The 23,854-nt window shown below is 36.2% G+C and overlaps 2 protein-coding genes across 2 annotated transcripts; one reads left to right on the top strand and one right to left on the bottom strand.

Moving 5' to 3' along the window:
- Positions 1-2,510: 2,510 nt before the first annotated feature.
- Positions 2,511-17,037, top strand: LOC311079145 (C-type mannose receptor 2-like; the record flags this gene model as incomplete). The annotated part of the gene is made up of 4 exons (XM_084108351.1): positions 2,511-2,547; positions 2,640-2,990; positions 14,854-15,186; positions 15,815-17,037. The coding sequence occupies 4 exons, from the start codon at positions 2,511-2,513 to the stop codon at positions 16,174-16,176; spliced, it is 1,083 nt and encodes a 360-aa protein (XP_083964477.1). The 3' UTR covers positions 16,177-17,037.
- Positions 17,038-19,104: 2,067 nt separating this feature from the next.
- On the bottom strand, positions 19,105-20,209 carry LOC311079146 (uncharacterized protein). Its single transcript, XM_084108352.1, has 2 exons — positions 20,184-20,209; positions 19,105-20,064 (listed from the first exon to the last, which is right to left on the bottom strand). Exons 1-2 carry the CDS (start codon positions 20,184-20,186, stop codon positions 19,192-19,194), a joined length of 876 nt encoding a protein of 291 aa, XP_083964478.1. The 5' UTR covers positions 20,187-20,209; the 3' UTR covers positions 19,105-19,191.
- Between the last annotated feature and the right edge of the window lie 3,645 nt (positions 20,210-23,854).

The following is a 23,854-nucleotide window of genomic DNA, read 5'->3' as shown; positions in this document are numbered from 1 at the left end:
AAAATAAATGGGCTGCAGTTTCTTCAAAAAGACCACAAAATGAGCAAGTTTAATCAATATCAAGATATTTACAGATAGATTAATTAAACGTGTCGTTCAAATCTTTTAAGTTGTTGCGCGTGTGATAACGCGTCGTAGGTCACATGATAACGTAAACATGGCAGATGTCCGGTTCGCATTCATACTTAACGAGATCTGGCTATAAAGTACCTACTCTTTTAGCGCTCGTTAAGTAAGTACTTATTGAAATTAAGTACCTACTCATTGAGAATGCGGTTTCGGACGCAGCCACTTTGTCCAGAGGCGAGAGACTACAGCCAGTAGAAGGAGCTCGTTCCGCATGTCTTCAACCCGCCCATAGGGGGATCTCACTCACAGAATGTACACATAGTGTCAGCCATCTTTTTTCTTTTTTTTTAAGCTAAGCTAACAGTCTCTTGCTCTGTGGAGAAAGCTGAGTAGTGGGCTAACCACGATGGCGAAAGGTAGTTTTGAAGATGATATGGCAGAAGGGGATTTTGAAGATCTGGTGCATGAACCCGATGCCCGTGGCTGCCTGTACGAGCCACAATACAGCGATGAACAGATGCGGATGATGGAGGAACAAGAGGCGGCCGGAGCAGCTGCGGCTCAGGAGTGGCCTCATAGAGCAGCGAAGCAAGTGCATTCTGGGAGTTGTTGTCTTTCATCCACATGTGTCAAAAATACATTTTCTGGCTTTTCTCAGTCTAGAAAGCTCCAACTTCTGAAATAATTTCACATTTCTACTACATAAATGACCCAATTTAAATCAACATTCATCTTTCCAGCGGTGAAATATCCCTTTAATAAAACTAACAGATGAATAAGAAAGAATGAGACCATGGAATGTGTCAATAACATGTACAATAACACACTGTTTCTGCTTCTGTTTCACGTCAGAGATGTAAAGATTGTCCACCCTGAAAGTCTAAATGTGGACCTAAACAAATGAGTGATGAGGATGTGTTTACATGCAAATGTGTTCATGCTCTATAGACTAAGAACAGCAGGAGTATGACACGAAACACAATAAGAATTTTCTAAATAAGACTAATTCTTAAAAATGTAACAATGTTTTAATGAACACATTCCAGCCAATCACAATCAAGTATTTAGACGGAGGAAATAAAGACGTTTATTCTGAAACAGCAGAAGATGATGATATTACTTAAGTGGGATAATGAGTCTAATAATCTTTACTAACATTAGAGATGGACTTCAGGGGAATGAAAGCTTTCATGTCTTTATCTCGTCTCTGTTGTGAATGTGAGGGGTCTCAGCTTTCAGAAGAGGAAAAAAGAAGCCTATATATGAGCAAAAACGTTTCTATTTTTTTTTTTTCAAAGAAAAAAAGAATTGTCTTCCCTTCCTCTTCATTTTGTCTTTTTTAATGCCCCAAACTCTCTCACTAGTCAAACTCTCTCAATATTCAAACTTTAAAGGCTCTCAGTAACCAGTATCACCAGTCTTCACTACTGAACTCAACCCTTCTCTGTTCAGTTCAAACAGCAACAGATAAAAGTGGCCCAAAACAGAGAAACTCAAACATGGGGTCTGTCCAAATACCCACACTTGGCCACTAGAGAGTATGTGCACGCAACAGGCTATAAGTGAGCACATTTTACTGGTGCAGAGACGAGTATGTGTATTTTGTCATTTCTACAACATTTGCAAATGCTTTTTATCATTTAGTTAAAAGCACCATCATTACTAGTAAATTACCATTACTGTTACATATATGCCTATAGGCACTGCTGTACAGACACTTAGAGGTTTATTTAAAAATGCAAAGCTTTGAAAATCAAAATAAACACTTGCATTTTTAAAACACCATAAGTGTGTCAAATTAGGTAATCAAAAGTTCTACACACACTTGGACACTTGGGCCAAATAGGAAAAATCTATAGACAAATGGTGAAGTGCAAAGATGGCAAGTGTGGATGGACGACGCTTTAAGATGATCAGGGATGAAACACGAGTTATGCAGTCCTGCAATATCATTAAAGCTGCTGTTTAGTTGTGAATGTTCAAATATTAATTTAGAATGTTCAAATAATTGTTTGATTCCATAAGGTCCATATTATAGACTAATACTGACTGACACAGAAGTCAATATGCAAATAAAGGGAAAGACGAGGGTGGACAAATACACAAATATAGAGGAAGTAAAATATGAAATAGGAGTTTTCAGAGAAATACACAAATGATGTGATGTGATGAATGAGGGATGAGAGCAGATATAATAATAGCGTAGTGTAAATCTGCAGACAGAAACATCAGACTCAGGACAGAAACACACGACCTCTAAAGTAAGAACATGTTCATTCTTCAAACACAATTACACTTTCAGATGTTAATATTGTCTCAATGATTATGTTCAGTGAATTCATGCTGCTGTTGAGATACTAAATTAAATTGTCATATTTTACTCCAAAATGAATCTGGGAATGTTTGATATCTAAGTTTTTCAATGTTTTTCTTCCTCAGAAATGGACCAAACTCTATATTTGATTCTTCTTCTCATTGGTGAGTGTGTTTGTTGTATTATTTATGGTTTATAGTTTCATCAGGTTTGACCCTGTTATGAAAAGCATTAAATCAAACGCTCTCTTTCACAGCTCTCTGCTCCGTATCTGAATGTGTTCAGCGTCAGTATCACTTTATAAACGTGAACAAGACCTGGACTGAAGCTCAGAGATTCTGCAGAGAGAATTACACAGATCTGGCCACCGTTGACAACATGAACGACATGAACGAGCTGAACAAGAGTGTGAATGATGGAGGTGTTCAGTCTATCTGGATTGGGCTGCAGAGGAAATGGCAGTGGTCTTCAGGTGAACCTGCGCTCTATCTGAACTGGGGATTTGGACAACCTGATGGCAGAGATGAGTGTGCTTTCATGACAAATGGAGAATGGCATGATTGGCCATGTAGTAACAGCCTGACTTTCATCTGCAGTTCATCTAACAGTAAGTGCAGCTCCATACAATCACAATAAACATTCATTTATAAAAGATACACCATAAACTGTACTGTAAAATCTAATCAGTTAGACTTACTTAAAAGCATGCAAACAAATTGCCTTAAAAAAAAGTGAAATAGGAATAGTATGTTGTATTGACAAAAGCTTAGTTAGAATAGTTCAGTTACAAGAGTTCCAGTAACTAAAAAAGAACTGAGAGTACTTGATGATTTACTGGGCTACTGGACAACCTGAAGGCAGAGATGAGTGTGCTATGATGAGAAATGGACAATTGCATGATTTGTCATGTAGTGATACTCGTCATTTCATCTGCAACAGTGAGTGCAGCTATTTACAATTACAACCATTCATTTATAGATGCACCATATATATAACGGCTCCAGAACGTATTCTACTAACACACACACAGTATTAACTAAATTAAAGGTAGAGTAGGCAATTTCAGAGAGGCTAGCAATATCAAGTTAGCTTTGAAAGCATTTGATCCCACTCTCCCTTCAGTCTCCAAACCCACGGCTCCTTTAAAACACAAGAACACACACAGCAGAGTCGGCTAAGCGTCAAGAGAGACAGCGTCAAATTACCTCATGACTCATAAACACAATAAAATTACAATAATAGTGTGACCGCAGCATGAGCTTGTTGTTCTGGTTTAGGAGGAACTGTAAAAGACGACTGCTGTGTGTTTGTGGCGCTCAGTGACTGTGTGTTTCTGCAAAGCCTTGCAGAACGGACTGATGGTGTGTGCTGTCTGCGCAGCAGGTGCATATGCAATGATTTAAAAAAAAAAAAAAACTCAAAGAATATATATTTTTTCAGGTAGGCTAGTTTTTCATTTGCATATCTTAAGTGTAGAAAAATATATAAATCCAGAGGTTTTGTAGACAAATTTGCATATGTTTTAAATGTCAATTTTTGGGCTATGTGTATTATAAAAATGCTTAAAAAGAACAATACATGAACTTTATGTAAACTGATAAACTGTTTGCAGATATTCTCTTTGTCAAGTATCCTTGGTCAATTTGATTTTAAGCCAGATTACAAAACTACCACAAACCCCTATTGTTACAAAAATGATAATTAAGGTAAATTAATTGACTCACTGTATTCAAATGAGTAAAACAGGGCTGGGTTTCCCGAAACCTTCTTAACGCTACGTCATTCTTAAGTTACACCTTAAGCTGTACCTTATCGTTAATACGTGTTTCCCGAAACGTTCTTAGTTAAGTATACCTTCTGTAAGTCACACTTTCGTAAGGTTGGTCTGGACCACTCTTAGCTTTACCTTATCACTGTTGCAGGTCTATATGAATATAATTCTGAAGTTTTAATACACCCAGACAGTGTTCAGTTAGGCTAATTCAAGTGTTTTCATGCAAAGAATAACATTGTCATTACACTGATTGTTGTTAGATTTTTAATTATATTATTATATAATACAATTTTATAAATTTATTTTAATTAAAGAGCGCTTTTAAAGGCCAGTGAAAGCATAGGCTACTGTCAGTTAAGTCCTATTCGGACGCTAATATTGTTTCTCATGGGCTCGTACAGTAAGCTGGTTATTTTAGTGCCGTCCAATCCATAATATCAGTGTTTTTTCTCACCCAACCCGCGTAAAAATCCCTGGCCAAATTACCTACTGTTTTTTGACAAACAGGTCGTGTGGTGATTTAATTGCCGTCTGAATCCACATCTCTGAGTTTACAAAAAGAGATTCAAAATCCACTGTTTAAATCCTTTTTGATCGCTGCCGAGCACCGTACGTGACGTACACTTTTATTTACTGAAATGCTGGAAAGTATTTACAAGAACAATATTTCATCGCAGCTCCACCTCAGCGAACAAAAATAGGAAAGAGAAGAAGGCACATAAAAAATTAAAATGGTTATTTTGGCAGCAATATATGATACAATTTTAAAATATGTAGGCAAGGCTATTATAGGCTATTATAGTTATAGCTATTATAGGCTATTTCTGAAGTGCTTCTTTTATAAAGAACACCGCTTTCTCACATAAACAGCCCCTGCACGAGAGAATAATTGATTCTCGAGCCATCGATATCAACAAGTTCAGCAGCATCGCCACGGACAGCACCCGGTAACGTCGCACATAAGAAGGTATATCTTAAGCAGCTTCCTAAGGTATAGTTCGGGGACCACGCCTAGAAATGGTATACCTTCAGTTAAGTTATACCTTAAGAGTCTTCGTAGCGCGCTAAGAGACAACGTTATCGGGAAACTCAGCCCAGAGCAGTATTATTACTCACATCATCACTATGCCTCCTTTTCAGATATCTGAAAAATGCCACTACATTACAGTTTTTTCTGAATGCTTAAGCGCTAATCGTGATTCTTGTAGCACAATTTCTAAAACTATTAATACGTATAGCAAAACCACTCACTGAGTTTGCAAAACTAAAAGCACAAACACTGCTTTGCACTCAGTTTGCAATTTTGTAACACACACTTTGCAAAACTGTAGGCACAATTCACTGCACAACACTCTTTTTGCAGAACTTTAAACACAACTCACTGCTTACACTCAATTACCAAATTTCCAACACACTCCTAGCAAAATTATACACATGTATGGCTATCATTAACACTATTTTGCCAACTGTCTGGCACACTGTCACATGTGAAAACTGTTTTAGATAATTAGTTCACTTTGCAATCAGCCTAAGCACTATAAATAAGCCACAGGTAAGCTGTCTGTGTGGAGTACAATGGAAGGAGCAGTAAGAGTGAGAAGAGTGAGAGGAGGCCGAGGAGGCCGAGGGAGAGGACGTGGAGATGAAGAAGTTGGAGGAAGAGGACGTGGAGGTGAAGAAGGTGGAGGTGAAGAAGTTGGAGGAAGAGGACGTGGAGGTGAAGAAGTTGGAGGAAGAGGATGTGGAGTTGAAGAAGCGAGAGGGTTAGAGGAAGTTAGAGGAAGAGGACAAGGAGGAGCAAGAAGAGGACGAGGAGACAACGTGGTGGTAACATAACCATGTGTGCAGCTATAAGCCAAAATGGTGTTGTTCACCATCATGCAACCATAGGCCCATACAACACTGCACACATTATTGCATTCCTGGACACCTTACATGACATGCTCACTGTTCAGAGACCAGAGCATACCCGATATGTCATCATATGGGATAATGTTAGTTTCCATAGGGCTGCTTTGGTCCGCAACTGGTTTACAGACCACCCATCCTTCATGGCACTCAACCTCCCTCCATACTCTCCATTCTTAAATCCCATCGAGGAGTTCTTCTCTGCCTGTCGCTGGAAAGTGTACGACCGTCATCCTCATCAACAGGTAGCCCTTTTACAGGCAATGGAGGAGGCATGTGGAGATATTGACCAGGCATCATGTCAGGCCTGGATACGGCATTCAAGGAGATATTTTCCCCGGTGCATTGGACTGGAGGATATCGCATGCGATGTGATCCTTGTATGTTTACATGACACTATGACAAAAGTATGACCTCAAATTGACATCTGTACACAGAGAAAGCAAAAGCCAGATGTGTTTTGTATTCATACCATCAGTGTGTAGTTGGCACATTGTGTGCTTAGTAGATGATGGCTTGTGTTTACTGTTTGATACGAAAACACCATTTTTACGAAGGTGTGAAGAGTTACAGTTTTTTACAATCGCTATGACAATTTTTTCAATACTTTTAACAAATTTCCTAAACGCTTAACGCACCAACACACCTAAAACACACAATTGGCAAAACGGTTAATTTCATGCTCAAAATCACACATTGTAAACTAAACTCCAAAACTAATTTACAAAATACAATAATACACTAACACAATACACAATGTCTAACAAAACACTGCAAACATGTTTCAAAATCAAATAATTATTCAAAACACTAACACATGTTCTCTTCCAACAGGAACATTTAGTCAATCATAACACAATGACAAAAAAACACTGACATCAGCTGAAATTATAGAAACTGCATTATTTTATGTGTCAGGTCTGCCCTTATACAATAGACAGTATATTGTACTGATCATAGATTGTGTTTTGCACTGCAGATTTTTTTTTTTTTTTTTTTTTGAAGTCTCTATATTTTTGTTTTGTTTGTAATGTAAATGCATGCATTTTGTTTGTTTTTTGTTTTGTTTTTTTTGCAGCAGAAATTGAATACAACAAAATAAATGACCCTTCTTAGAGTAGCTTTATAGAATGTATGGTTTGTGAAAAAAGAAGACAGAGACAGAATTGCTGCAGTAACGGCTTTATTTGCAACAGGACATTTCTGCAAGATAACAAAAATATGCAATATAGCTGCCATTTACAGTATTACTGTATGTGAAAATACAAAATATACAAACAGAAAAGGCCATCTTCTAATCTGCCCGGTCTTCTGCGTTTGTCCACATGTTCTCATCCACATCACACCTGATATCTGCCCTGGCAAGGCATCTTGGGAAGAATCTTTTACAGTAACATGCCTTATCCACCCCTGGCAGTGTTCAGCTGTGATGTCTTGGTATGCAGCATCTTTTGCTTACAGGAGGGACATTTGGTCCTGTGGACTATGGTCAAAAACCTTTCATCTCCAGGCTGAGAAAACTCCTCAATGGGGGTTGAGGAAAGGGAAGTAAGGGGCAATCCTCTGATGGGCGTCAAACCTGGCTGTGACTGCACGGGAATGGTGGAATGCCACATTGTCCCATATTTGCATAACTTCAATCAGCTGTTTCTCACTAGCAATGGAATAATGTGAAAATACAAAATATATGAACAGAAAAAGCACCAGAAGAATAAAAAAAAAAGAGTCATCTTATTATTATTTGCATAATTTTATCAGCTGTTTCTCAGTAAGAATAGAATCAAATACAGGGGATATATTTGTGTTTCAGTTCACAATATAAGCAGCTGTTTACCTTGACTTTAGCCTGTAAGGTTAGGTTTAGAACATGGTGTTATCTGTTCTGACATACAGTGTTAAAGCATTGGTAAATTTGGCAGTATAAATCCATTGTTTTGTTCTTGTTTGAGCTTGTGTGTAAAAGAAGTTCAAGCATTTTAAATTTGTGTTAATTGTATGCATTTTGTGTTAAAGCAACAAGAAATGTGTTAATAGTATAGCTTACACAGACGGATGTAGTGCTAACTGTGTTAAGAGTTTTGGAAAATTGTTAAAAGTATTGAAAAATCTGTCATAGCAATCGTAAAAAACTGTAATCTAGCTGTGTTCGCTTTTGCAAGAGAACTACAATGTTTTGATAATTGGGTGAAAGGTTTTCTTATTTGTGTGTAGAGTTTTGCAAAAATAGCCAATAGTTACAAAAAATGTGCTTAAGCAATCAGAAAAAACTGTAAGTGACCTTTTCATGCTAAAATGCTGAACTGTTTTATCTTCAATCATGGAGGTCTGCGCAATCGGGCCGTTTTGTCTATGGTGCACACTGGGGATGTTTAGACCCCAATATTATTATTTTTTTTTTAAAGAAGGTCTTAAACACTTTATTATCTTTTACCTCTATAGTTGTAGACTGAATTTAGTTTAAAGAAGATCTAGCTTACATTTCTCTTTTTCATTCAATCGCTAAAAACAAGCTCTGTAATTAACAAAAGTTTATGACACTTGCACGTTTTGTCCATCAAGATCACAGATGAACACAACTTTTATGAATTTTGAGGCATAAATGCAGTCGCCAGAAGTAAAAAGCTAAAGTTTGGCTATAAACGAACTACACAATGGTCCCACAAATTCAAGACTATCATCACTAAAGCTTCTGACAACTCTTTCAGTTTTTATCTAAAATCATTTTCCCAGAACATTGAGTTGGAATATAGTTTATTAGAGCACAATTATGAGCATAATGAGTGTAAAAGCGGATTGAGTTAATCTGTTCAGCGTGATGACGTTTAATCTCCGACAGCCTCTGTAGTCCCATTTAGCCACTTGTTAGCAACATGTCATACTTGAACCACTCTATTTGCTCTTGCCACTTCATAATGTAGTTCTTTTCATGTTTTGCTTTTGGATTTATTATAAAATAGCTTTACAGTTTTTCTCGATTGTTTACACACATTTTCTGAAAGCATGCCTCATATTCTCAGAACTCCACACACAAATAAAAAAACACACACACAATGGGCAAAACCCCTCAATTCTCCTGCAAAATGAAACTTTACATTCAAAACAATGTTATTTCTTCTCAGAATGGTATTTTGTTTTCAAATGACACACACAAACCATCATAGAATAGCCAAAATAACCAAATAACCAAATAGACATTTATAAGAACCAGTTGAACACTGATGTGCTCAATGTAAAACACTTCTTCTCCATTCATCATAATGACTTAGGCCTTTTTTTGTTCAGTGTTTCACTTACTACAGACAGTACATACATAAGTGTGTTGTAAAATATTTGAAAATATTATTTTTATACTCAGAACACACAAATACACGGTAACAAATACATTTTATTTTTCCCACAAACACAATGTACACAGTGTACATCCCAACCAACTCAAAGTTGTACATACAGTGGTCTACATACAAAACAACAGAAGAATTGACTGTATACAGTTAAGGTGATGATACACAGGGCAACTTTTTGAGCAATGTTGCAGGGCAGTCTTGCCGAGTGATTGTTGCTTGGGCACTTTCCCATTGAAAATGGGCAATACATTTCTATCTGGAAAATTTAGATCGGTCGTGGGCTCTGTGTCTCATCTGGTTGCCCGTTGACGGCAGCATTGCCCAGCAACATTGCTCAAAAAGTTGCCCTGTGTATCATCACCTTTACAGTAAAAAATAAATAAATAAAAAATCCAATGTTGGCATCCATTGCTCCATTGAAGAGCTCACCTGATGCCCTTTTATGCTAAAGCTCTGATTGCTGATTGTAAAACTGTGTGACGGGTGTTTGCCCATGTGATGAGTCAGTGTGCGTATCTGAATGGCAGTGTGTTCCTTGTGAAAACAAGAGATTTTCTGCATGAAAATTGTGCCAAAAGCAGAGAATTGTGTGTGGTGTTTTGAAAAAAGTGTGTTTTAGAAGTACAATTTGAGTGTAAAGCAGGAATTGTGCTTGTAGTTTAGCAGGATTGGTTCAGGGGGTTGGTGAATGAGTTACATGTTGTGGTCATTGTGTCTCAAGTACCAGAATTTGTGTGTAAACAATTGAGAAAAACTGTAATAACAAATTATTAATACAAGTAAATAATGCATGAAATACTTAATAACAAAAAAAAATGAATCCGGTTTTTAAACATTGCTAAAAGAAAACGTGAAAAACTATCTGATAAAAAAAAAAAAAAGATCTTTAAAGCTGCTAAAATTGTCCAGAAAACACAGACCTTTTTTCTTTTTCTGGTCTGTGTTACTGTGGGTCTATTAGTCTGCATTTACACTACAGCACTAAATGCACAGGTTTATTTTGACAAATGTTTTGTCCCGTCCGTCGCTACGGTTACCACTGTCAATCACAGCAATTTCAGGAGTGAGTGAGGAACAATGTAACGGATTCATACCCGTAATTATATATTTTTTTCTTGGCAATTTGGAGTGCAGTTTTCATACTCTATGCTTTACCTATCCTGTTATATAAAGTCCCTTCCATTTCTGGCCTCGCCCTGTGTGTGTGTGTGTGTGTGTGTGTGTGTGTGTGTGTGTGTGTGTGTGTGTGTGTGTGTGTGTGTGTGTGTGTGTGTGTGTGTGTGTGTGTGTGTGTGTGTGTGTGTGTGTGTGTGTGTGTTTGTGCATGTTCTTGCGTGTGTGCACGTGTGGGTGTGTGTTTTTAAGTTTCCTCGGAAATACTTCCATATTAATTGCAATTTTTTTCCTTACAAATTATATTATCAGTATAACAATTTGAGTAAATGTAACTGTAAAATATAATAATGTAATTATTGTATGTAATTCATGTAATTTATTAGTGAATATAGAACAGATTGTGGATAATTGTTACACTTTCAATGTTGAGTCAATTTCTGTGTAGAAAATATTTTTCTGAAAAAAAGTCCAGCTCATGTAATGATAGTCCATCAAAACAAAATCAAGCATCAAGATACACTGTAACTATATTAATTTATAGATTACTAGTCTACAGTACAAGTATGTTAAATGTTTATATACAGTATATATATATATATATATTTATTTATTTATTTATTTATTATCCTGGAGGAGCGAGGAGGATTTTTCTTGAAACCCTCCCAAACAACATGTGAGGATGTAGGGGTTGTAAATAGATAAAGTATATAGTCCTATATAATCAATAGAAAATTAAACTGAATATAGGCTAAATAAATGGATAGTCCTGCAGCACGGATTTTTATTGCAGATAATATAACAAATAAATAATTATTGATAGGCCTTACTTGTTAAAAGGGCTTTGTGTTTCATTTATTTGGCTAGTCTACTGTCATCTGTCAATAATAGAAAAAAAATGAACGAATTAATTAAAACGAATTGAATTGATAAATAAATAAATAATAATAATGACGCACATGCTTTTCTGTCTCATTATTGCATCATCTCTCTCTAATAACTGCATTATATGGAAGCCCGTTTCCGCCACGTTGAGTAAAAATAAATAAATTCTTTAAGTCATAATAATGAGAAACTTTCTCGTAATAATGACTTAACATCTCAAAATAATGAGAAACTTTCTCGTAATAATGACTTAACATCTCATAATAATGAGAAACTTTCTCGAAATAATGACTTAACATCTCAAAATAATGAGAAACTTTCTCATAATAATGACTTAACATCTCGTAATAATGAGAAACTTTCTCGAAATAATGACTTAACATCTCAAAATAATGAGAAACTTTCTCATAATAATGACTTAACATCTCGTAATAATGAGAAACTTTCTCGAAATAATGACTTAACATCTCAAAATAATGAGAAACTTTCTCATAATAATGACTTAACATCTCGTAATAATGAGAAACTTTCTCGAAATAATGACTTAACATCTCATAATAATGAGAAACTTTCTCGTAATAATGACTTATTTTCTCGCACTTCTACGCATGCGCAAAGCAGCGGAGCAGAAGGGCGTGCCACACTATCGACATCCGCTGGTCAAAGCCATGTAAATGCATCACAGCAAACATGGCACGCTCTGCAGTGAATAACATTAATGATTGATAAATGATCAGTATATGAGACGGGCTTCCATACTAGGTAGTCTTTTATTCATTTGTAATATTCATTTGTATTTTTGTGTATGAACAAGCAGCAACACAGAAGGGTGATCCATGGATTTCAAATAGATGGAGGAATGATAAGACAGCACACCTTTCCAAATCTGTTTAAGAACGCTTCATCTGGAGATCTGTGTAAGGGTCCGTTCATACAGAACGCGCTTTTTCATTGCTTTTCTAGGCATACGCGCACTAGACGGACGTTGCGCTCGCTCTTCTGCAGCGTCTTGCGCATGACACGGCGTTCTAAAAACGCGGCGCTCATTGAAAAGAAGTTCAGCTTTTAAAAACACGTCTCGACCTTGCGTTTTCCCCCATTCCACTGCCCACTTATGTTTAAATGTCCCCAAAGTCATAACATCTTAAAGGTGATTTCTGTATTGATATCTTCCAGATGAACCTGCACATCAAATATCCTAGAAGCATAGATGCTTCTAGGATATTTGATGTGCAGGTTCATCTGCAAAATACGTGTTAACACACATACCCATATATTTTATGAAGATGTTACACTTAAACTTGACGAATAAATGTAATATTCCAACTTTAATCTGATAGTTTTGTAAATTCATGAAACAATTTCCATCGGTGTGCACCACAGGGTGTGCACAAGCAGGCGTCCTTCGTTACCATGGTAACCGTCCTGCTTCTGCATTCCACTTTCACACCTTATCGTGCGCATGGAAAAGTATGGAAGATATAGGCCTACTGATGATGTTATTTAATGATACTACAGATTGCACTTAGTAGATCACACTGACTTTAATGAAAACAACTGTTTTGCAGAGCGTGCCATGTTTGCTGTGATGCATTTACACGGCTTTGACCAGCGGATGTCGCTAGTGCGGCACGCCCTTCTGCTCCGCTGCTTTGCGCATGCGTAGAACTGCGAGAAAATAAGTCATTATTACGAGAAAGTTTCTCATTATTATGAGATGTTAAGTCATTATTTCGAGAAAGTTTCTCATTATTATGAGATGTTAAGTCATTATTTCGAGAAAGTTTCTCATTATTACGAGATGTTAAGTCATTATTTCGAGAAGGTTTCTCATTATTACGAGATGTTAAGTCATTATTACGAGAAAGTTTCTCATTATTACGAGATGTTAAGTCATAATTACGAGAAAGTTTCTCATTATTACGAGATGTTAAGTCATAATTACGAGAAAGTTTCTCATTATTACGAGATGTTAAGTCATTATTTCGAGAAGGTTTCTCATTATTACGAGATGTTAAGTCATTATTACGAGAAAGTTTCTCATTATTACGAGATGTTAAGTCATTATTACGAGAAAGTTTCTCATTATTTTGAGATGTTAAGTCATTATTACGAGAAAGTTTCTCATTATTTTGAGATGTTAAGTCATTATTACGAGAAAGTTTCTCATTATTACGAGATGTTAAGTCATTATTACGAGAAAGTTTCTCATTATTACGAGATGTTAAGTCATAATTACGAGAAAGTTTCTCATTATTACGAGATGTTAAGTCATAATTACGAGAAAGTTTCTCATTATTACGAGATGTTAAGTCATTATTTCGAGAAGGTTTCTCATTATTACGAGATGTTAAGTCATTATTACGAGAAAGTTTCTCATTATTACGAGATGTTAAGTCATTATTACGAGAAAGTTTCTCATTATTTTGAGATGTTAAGTCATTATTACGAGAAAGTTTCTCATTATTATGAGATGTTAAGTCATTATTATGAGAAAGTTTCTCATTATTACGAGAAAGTTTCTCATTATTACAAGATGTTAAGTCATTATTACGAGAAAGTTTCTCATTATTATGAGAAAGTTTCTCATTATTACGAGATGTTAAGTCATTATTATGAGAAAGTTTCTCCTTATTATGACTTAAAGAATCATTTTTTTTTTACTCAACGTGGCGGAAACGGGCTTCCATAGCATTAAGCCGGGGACACACTTAAGGCCGGTTATGAATGTAATTTGATACTTATGACTGATCATGTCCAAACACGTGTTCAGCGCGTTCAGTCTGTGTTCAAAGTCTGTGTTTAAAATCTGCTGCAGTCGATGAAAACAGTCAGAGATTGTGTCAGCTAGTCATGTGTCCCCAGCATTAGTCTGCTATCAGTGGCTCAAACCTCCGTTACTAACTCTAAAATGACGTTTTGGAATTAGCAACGGAGGCATGGGATTAGATGCGTAAGAAATTAGTCCTACATACAAGAGCATTTTAATGACAAAAACTTTACAAACGTCTTGAAATACATAATCTGAACAATGTTTCGAGGTGTGGTAACTGTAGTATAAGCGGAATAATTGACTTCAGGCCGTTGAATTATTAGAAAAATAATGCACACCCGAGGTGGTAATGCGGTCACGACGCGAAGCGGATTATTAATTTATTATTATTATCATTATTTTTCTAATAATTCAACGGCCTGTCGTCAATTATTCCTTACATATATATATATATATATATATATATATATATATATATATATATATATATATATATATATATTTCATATTAAATATGAATTATGTTAAATAATTAACATATTTAGGTGCAGCATAACATCTTTAATCAATTGTTCCGGAGAGGAAGTGCTTTAAAATCATAGTAATGTTAAAACAAAAAGAAAAATAACAAACTGAATTTTTTTTCTTTTTTTTTTTCTTGAAGCGAACTCAGGACTCGTCTCTGTCGATCAGAATAAGAACTGGAGAGACGCTCAGAGTTACTGCAGACAGAATCACATTGATCTGGTCAGTGTGAGGAACCAGAATGAGAATCAACGGGTTAAGGATTTCATTAGTGGTCTTGGGTTATCTGAATCATGGATCTGGATCGGTCTGTTCAGAGACTCATGGCAGTGGTCAGATCAGAGTAACTACTCATTCAGATACTGGAATACTGGTGAACCTAATAATGCTGGAGGATATGAAAACTGTACAGCGGTCATTCAGAACACAAAGTGGAATGACATCTCTTGCAACAACCAATTTCCTTTTGTGTGTCATGAAGGTGAGCAGATCCTCACAAACACACACAATCCTGGCCTGACTACGTCTGACTTCGTACTTCCGCTCAATTTCATTTCGCTTCTGTACTCAGTCTGAGATAGCGACCGTTTTCCCTGTTTTCCTCCGGCCTGAAAACAGCCGGCCAATCAACGAACAGAGGGCGGGCTGAGAGCCGTGACGTAGACGATGATTGTACCGTGGATGCGTAGATTTACTTCACATAATCTGCAAAAGTCGTTCACAGCCATGTTCACTCCGGTATTTCGCTCTATGGTTTTGTTTTCGCATCATACATGTGTTTACAGTGGAAGTTAGATGCGGCTGAGCATGCGCATAACACACTCCATAACCAAACGTCATGTGATTGGCTTACGGGTAACCAATGATTTTAAACTTCCGACAAGCGCCCCCCGCGAGAAAGAAAACACTTTTCAATTATGCCATGCCAGACTCTGTCTACGAAGCAAAGCGAAGTATTACCAGGCTAACACAATCCATCCATCACCTCCAGATCTCTTAAAGTTCACGCTACATGTCTGACATGACAGATTCCTCCACAGTGTTTGTTCTGCATGTTGTTTTTGATCAGTCTCTCTCTAGTTTTTGCTTGTGGTTTGTTTTGTGTCCAGATAAACTGATTCTGATCAAAGAGAATCTGACGTGGCCTGAAGCTCTGAGATACTGCAGACAGAATTATACGGATCTGGTCTCGGTTCATTCAGAGGAGATGCAGGAGGAGGTGATGAATGTGGTTAAACGTGCGTCTACTGAGGCGGTGTGGTTGGGTTTACGTCACTCCTGCACTGTGGGCCTCTGGTTCTGGGTGAGCGGAGAGACCGTGTGCTTTCATAACTGGGCTCCAGGGAACGGCACAGGAGACGAGGAGTGTGAGTCTGGAGTGAGATCTGGAGCAGTTCAGTCTGGAGGAGATCAGCGCTGGATCAGCCGTCCTGAACACGACAAACTCAACTTCATCTGCAGCAGATCTTAGGAGTGAAGGATATGTTTGTGTTCTTACATAACTGGCAAATGTTTTAATCATCAGATAATGTGCTTATATCAGTACTATTAAATTAAAGGGATAGTTCGCCCAAAAATGAAAATTCTGTCATTCTGTTGATGGACCCCATTGACTTCCATAGTAGGAAAAAAATACTATGGAAGTCAATGGGGTCCATCAACTGTTTGGTTACCGACATTTTTCAAAATATCTTCTTTTGTGTTCAGCAGAAAAAAAAGAAATTCATACAGGTTTGAAACAACTTGAGGGTGAGTAAATGATGACAGAATTTTCATTTTTGGGCGAACTATCCCTTTAATTTCTGTAATTTAAAAGTATCATATGAGTCTTTTCTCTATCAATGTAATGTTCTTTGGGTATTTAAAATACTAATGTGCACTATATGTTTTAAAGACCCCATGACATCAACGTGAGTTTTCATCTGTGGCTTTTAGAAACATTTACATTTTAAATTCGCATTTATTCTCTTCAGAAAAAACGGCTCATTATTTTCAACACAGACCGTTCAGTCAAATATACTTGCTGTTAAATATAAAGTAGAAGATCATGATTCGAGGATGTGGCTCAAAGTATATTGGCTGTTTAAAATAAAATAAAAGCAAAGCACAAGCCACGTCGGTTGATTTCATGGGATCTTGTTATTCTGGTGGTGTGGCTTCTTTCTTCTCCTCACTCCTGTGTTTTGCACTAGTAATATATTTACAAATTACTTGTTTGAAAATGAAATATGGTTTATTCTTAAAGAAAAACTGAAAGTTGAGTATAAAGTATCTTGCAACCTGTAATTCAAAGGAGTGTTCAACAACACCAGCTCAAATAAACTTATTTACAAACAGCATTTTTGTGTTGTGACATTTATAAAACACAAATATATATACAATTTTAATAATAGAAAATGTTGAATGATTGTAAACATACTTAATTTTTATTAACAACTCAACATTCTACACAGTAAAATCCTCAGTGTTAAATGGACACTACTCAGTGTCTGTATGGGTCCAATCTACATTTCAAAACTTCTGTTAATTAGATATTTATGTGATTAAAGTTTGACTTTATTTCAGGCATACGTCTACAGAAGTTCTTACTGAGTGAATCACCCGTTTAAAAATGCAGAAGAAAGGAGAGTCTGCTGGCAAAAAGAGAATGTGACAGAGCTTGTAATAAAACAAGAATCAACATAAGCTTGGATTTTCGGAAGATGATCTGCGAGATGCGAGAACTGAAGGATTTGAAATGTGGTAAAAGATGCAGAGATTGTGTTTTTATTACTCAACGGGTGAGTAAGGTATTTTATTGAGCAGATAAATTGCCATATTTACTGTAGCTCTAACATACTTCACTGTAAAGCATTGTCTATTGTAATAGGTAAAGCTTTCTACTCAGCTTGAGATCCTTATTCATGTACTATACATATTGATTTACCATTTGATAAAACTTACAATTGGTTAAATTAATTCCAGGCGTCACCTAGGTGAAGTGTACAGTAGATCAAGAACACTGGAAATGTTCATTACATTAGAATTGTTTGTTCCCTGCATTGAGGGGAGGACTGAAATAAGTGCAGTCAAAATGGACAGTTCTCACTTTTAGTAATGGATCAGATCAGAATCGAGATATAAGACGGATATTGCATGATTCACACTGATGTGCTTTGTTGCTAATAAACTGGATGAAATTTAAGTTCTGTTGATGCCAAAACTCGCTCACATCAACAGACATTGGGCCTCATTTATAAAATGTTGTGTAGAAACCGTCCTACATTTGATCTTACGATAATTTCTCAAATGTGCGAATGTGTGAGTCAAAGAATGAACATAATCACAGAAAACGTGCGTACGTCTCTCTTCCAGAAGTGAAATTTATAAATTGGAAAATAAATTAATCTTGAAATTAAAGTTGAAATTATGCGCAGCTGAATGGTTTACGATCTCCTCTTTGTAAATGCTGCGTAATTAATGTCATTAACATATAACAGATCACCAGTCAACATCCAAATGCTTCACTTAAGGAACGGCGAGCGGCAAGAAGTGCTTAAATTTCCAGATACCTGCAGTTCTCCGACTCTGTTTTTGTTCACTGTTCCTTGCTTGTGGAACGAACCCATTTACGATCTCCCTATTCTAGCTTATGCTACTCAAAGCAATGTCTAAAACTTTGTCTTTTGAGCACTTCTTGTGTTTATTTGCCTCTTCACAATAAATCGCTTACTGTATTCCTCATTTCTAAGTCGCTTTGGATAAAAGAGTCTGCAAAATGAATAAATGTAAATGTCCTGTGAAATGGATCATAAATTTTGCATGAAATTGTCTTTTCGGGTATAATATTAGCTTGACATTGTATGTCAGGGTATGATTTCAAATTCAAACTTGTATTAGTTTGTACTTGGTAGGGTTTTTTTTCTGCACACATTCTGATAGGCTGAAGTGGCACATTTCTTTCTGGTTATAATTATTCCAAGACCACACCTGAATGTAAGTTTTTATTCATCGATCGCCAGTGTCTGTCTTACGCTAAAATCTCGTCAGACCTGCTCATTTATACATAAAAAAACAAAACAATAAATAAGCCTGGGTTTGATAGGCCAATTAGGTTTCACTCTGTTAATCCTCAATCAAAACTATCACATATTTCCGTACAACTGCATTATACAAACACAGTAGAAAGAAACATTACATTTATCAGCTACTCACAAAGACAGGAAAAGTTTTTTGCTTACATTTTCAAAACATCATGTAAATAAAGGCCACGTCCCAATGTACATTGTTAACAATTAATTAGGAGTGAAAATACTCATTTTTTGCTTCCTAAATTTTCTTTGAGCATTATCCTAACCAGCGATTTAGTGACTTCATTATGAAAACCCGAATATGGACCATTACCTAACCTTTGCTACTACTATAATCAATACATATTTCTACGATGAAAGAATATACTGAACATTACAAACTGCCAGCTCTGATAATTATTAGTTAGAAGTGTTTCTCAGTTTGGGTGCATTGCGTCTCGTAGTGTATCCAGGATCGCTTGAAGTTCCTCTGTTGTCTCCTTTATTTTTGTGACAAATGTCATGGTCTCAGACTTCAGCTCTTCTGCTTGTTGAGTGTCTGCGGGCAGCAGATCTGCTGTGTCGCTGTTATTTGACGTCTTCTCAGTCGACCCAGTGGTTTGGTTGCTGGTGGATTCTGATTCTCGTTCACTCTCTCTTAAAGCGTAATCTTGGCGGAGTTTGTGGATTTCTACGGAGTCGAGAAAAACAAAGAAGACGTCAACAGCTACAAAAAGTGCAGATAAAACTCCTGTAGCTGTTTCAGCCACACGGACGACTCTCGCAGCCTGAGCTGCAACTTTCCCAACATTTACAACTTCAATTAAACGGAGAAGCTCCGGAATTCCTCCCAGTCCTCGTCCAAGTCGAGCTCCAGCACTCGTTCCAGCTTGTGCATTGGGAAACAACCTATTGCTTGTGGAAAACTCTTTTTCTAAATTTTCCACTGCTATTTGGATGTTTTGGATACAGCAAATTGTGGAGGTAATTTTTTCTTGGAACTCTGTTATCATCATTTTGATCTTCTGTCGGTTTGTTTGCTGGTTAACCATGTTTGTTATGTTGCTCACACCAGATGTTACTCCACCAGCTACCGCTACACCGATTCCCACTCCTGTTACTATCAGAGAAGCTCCAAGAGTGAACGGAGCCAGAATAAGCCCAACTACAGATGTGATTCCTCCAGCCAATCCCATTACACCTCCTGTCAGACTGCTGACGGTTGTGTTGAAGTGGACCATCTCCAAATCATCAGCCAAGGATCTCAGTACATCTAGAGTCTTGTAAAGGTCTCCAATAGTTTGTATGCTCTGAAAAAAGTATATAAAATCTCAGTTCATTTGGTTAAAATCCATTTCCAAAACGTTACTTTATGATTTCATAAAACCTGTTTTTGTATATTAAAATGTAAATATAAAAGCTAACTCACCATTTTATGAAGGTGTTTAATGATGAAAGGCCTGGGGCTCGTTCTTCGTACGTTGCTTATTACATCCGAGATCAAATGACACATCCAGGATGATATCATCGAGCTAATCCTGATCTGGCTAATTAGGTTCTTCGAACACACCTGTTGTTTATGATTAGTATCGCTGGATTGAGTTATCTGAGATAATTGCGCGTTCATGCGCTGGTTAAAAGGGGATATGTATCGATAGTAGAAACATTGATCAGCAACGCTGCTATTGCTATTGCTATTGCTATTATAATTTCATTGCTTGATATTTAATTGTGGAACTTTTCTTACCACTTTCAAATAATGTGCATAAATGTGAATCTCTGAAAATTCTTAAGTCATGCACAGATCCTGGCCATTTTGCTTTCACATTTGTGATATGGAAGATTTTAGTCAATTGCCTTTTTTATTTGATATAATCTGGAATATTAAGAATCCCAATAGTAACTGGGCTGCACATTTACACTGTGAACCCCCTTTCTGTTCACATAATCCCCTTCATTGAGGCCTTGATGGCAGTCTATGGTAGCCTATAGTCTATCAATCACGTTAGTGAAGCCTGAGTGACACATATCTGTAATCGGCATGGTCATGATTGTATGATCTTCATAAAAAATTATGATAGCCTAAAAAAAAAAAAACTGCTTTACAACGTTGGGTCTTAAGTGGCTTGGAAATGCCACAAAAAAAACCCTTAAACTGTTTTTTAAACCTAAAAGCGACAAAAAACGACAATCTCACGAATCACGAGAAAAATATCTCAGAAAGTGCACTATCGCGCTGCGCTGGACTTCCGTATCAGCTCCGCTTATGAAGCCGCAGTCTAATCCTGTTAACATGAAATGAGCTGCTCCTGAGCAGGTTTAAGTTTGCGCACCTGTTGCTATGACAGCAAGTCCAGGATGAGCGTTGAAGAACCAAACAATCCAAGATCATGCCAAATCGCCAACAATCAAATCCAGCTAACTGAGTTAGCCACGTACGAAGAACGGGCCCCTAGTCTAGATAATTGCGTGTGCACGCATTTCTTAAGCAGCCCTAGAGGTCGATCGTGGATCAAATCGATCCACCATCAAACAGCGTGTGTGCTGTTTTATGCGTTTGTGACGTTTTTTTCCCCCTCAGTGCAAAACTTACATTTTACAGTTATATTCTCCATCTGTAAATATTATAAAGTCGTGCAAATGTATCCATTTTGCTGCTAATCTTCATATTGAAGGAGCGCTGCTGCGCGCATGCGCGCCAAATAGGAGCGCAATAATTCTGACTAAAAATATACATTTTGCTTGGCAAATTAATATGCAATATATTATAACAACAGAAATATCTTCTAATTATAATAATTTATCTTTAGGATGTTGGATAAGTTGCAGTGAACTTCTAGCTCATTACACTCATATATTTTATACTTCTAATAAAAAAAATGAACAGAAGTAGCCTAATTCAGGGAAGATTTGTTTTTTTTTAAGAAACTAAATATATAGATACAAAATATAGTTTTGGGTATAGGACCTATGCTACTTAATAAAGATGAGGTATACTTATTTAGAATGCTGAGAATTACAGCTTTTAATGCAATAATTTTTTGGAGAAAGCAAGAATCCCCAGTTTTAAATGAGTAGATTTAGTTTCTAAAGTACATTATGGAGAGGATAACATGAAATTAAGAGCAAATGTATACATTTTGAAAAGATATGTGCAACTCTAAAATCAAAGAATATTCCATAAAATAAAGGAATATATATTAGCCTACATTAACTACATTTGTATATAACCCTCCCTCCCTTTTATTTCTAGTTATTTGTTATTTTATTTATTTACTTATTTAATATTGAATATTTGATATTTAAATAATATTACTTGAATAACTATTAGGAATTATGTGTAATTATAAGAGTTTGATATAAATATGTGAATGTTACATTTTTATTAATATTTATTTATTGTTTTATTTATATGTATGTGTTGGTGGGTATTATCACAAAAGAAAAAAAAAGTAGAAGGAAAAATAAGGAATATTTATTGGGGGAAAATATGATGTCTTTAAAGGAACTGTCCATTTGTATAATTGTGTTAAATGTGTTTGAATTGAAAGACATAATAAAGTACATAATATATAAATAAATATGCTAAAATATTTGTTATAATTTTAAACCTACAAGTGTATTTTTATGATAGCAATAACTGTAAAGGGACTATTGTAATGGGGTAAATCAAATGTAGGCTAATATACTGTCAATTACTAAGCTAAGATTCATCTTACCAGTTAAAATTTATACTGTGCTTTTGTAATTATTTATTTTTAATTTTGTGATTTTAACTTCTGCTTTACAAAGCTTTTTTTTAGATTGTGTTAATGTTCTTCTAATAATCATAAACATGTACTAAAACAAAAACCAGACAAACTGCCAAACAAAACCAGAGAGAAATGTATTTATAAATCTTTAAAACAATCTAATTAAATCTTGGGCACAAAACATTCAAGTAAAAAAAGAAAACCTGTAGTATACATATTGTATTTATCTATCTATATATCTATAAATACAGTAGACACACACACACACACACACACATATATATATTTATTTTATTTTTTTTAGATTTTCAATTTTTGACAATAAACATGGCAAAAAGAAACACAACAAACAACAACACATCTACCAATCCCTCCCACCCCACCCCGCGGTCTCTTTATAATGGGATACAAAATGGACAGATAAGTCTACAGAAAAACAGTCACAGGAATGATAAAACCATTTATAAAAAACAATAAAAAATAAGAATTAAAAATAAAGAAATGGGATAAAGTGTTGAAGTGTTCAAACTGAGTCCTGAACATTGCTTTGCGCAATATACTTGGAGACCTTATCAGCAGCTGTTGTCCATATTTTTAGTGTTGAGATTTGAGCCAAGTTCACCCGAGCTGTGGATATTTCTAACATTATAATGTCCCGAAGTTGAAACAACCTCTTGAAAATATCCAAGGTATGTGGTGGGAGCCAATGTTGAGCTATGAGTTTTTTTGCAGACGTTAAACCGGCTAGGTAGACAATTTTTTGCAGCTTAGAGAAGTCAAACTGAGAGTCATCATTCAGTAATAATACCGAGGGTGTCACTGGAATCGGATATTCAATGATTTTCGATAAGATACCACATACATCAGTCCAAAAATGTTTAACCTTTTCACATTCCCACATCATATGGAAAAAGGAACCAAGTTGTTGGTCAGGACATTTATCACAAAAAGGACTGAAGGAGGAGTCAATACAATGTCTTTTGAGTGGGGTCCAATAAGTTCTGTGACAGAAGTTATAGTGAATCAGTTGGTGATTAGGATTCCTAGATGAAGTAAAAATGTTCTGCCATACTCCTCCCCAGTCGGTGACATCCTCCTGTTGTTCACAATCTCTTTCCCATGCACACTTTATAGCTAGGCGATTTGCTGAAGCCTTTAAGGCCTTCCCGTACATCCATGAAGTGAAGTGACTAGAAGAGGATGATTCAAACCAAGCAATGATCGGATGTATATGAAGTGTTTCCCCCCAGGGCACCCCATAGGCCTTCATGGCCGACCTTAGGCGCAGATATAAAAACAAAGAAGAGGGCTCTGGTCCATACCTCTCACACAGTTCTTGAAAGCTTAA

The sequence above is a fragment of the Abramis brama genome, assembly GCF_963993115.1.
Source record: "Abramis brama genome assembly, chromosome: 3".
Lineage (NCBI taxonomy): Eukaryota > Metazoa > Chordata > Actinopteri > Cypriniformes > Leuciscidae > Abramis > Abramis brama.
This window is presented reverse-complemented; position numbering and strand designations above follow the sequence as displayed.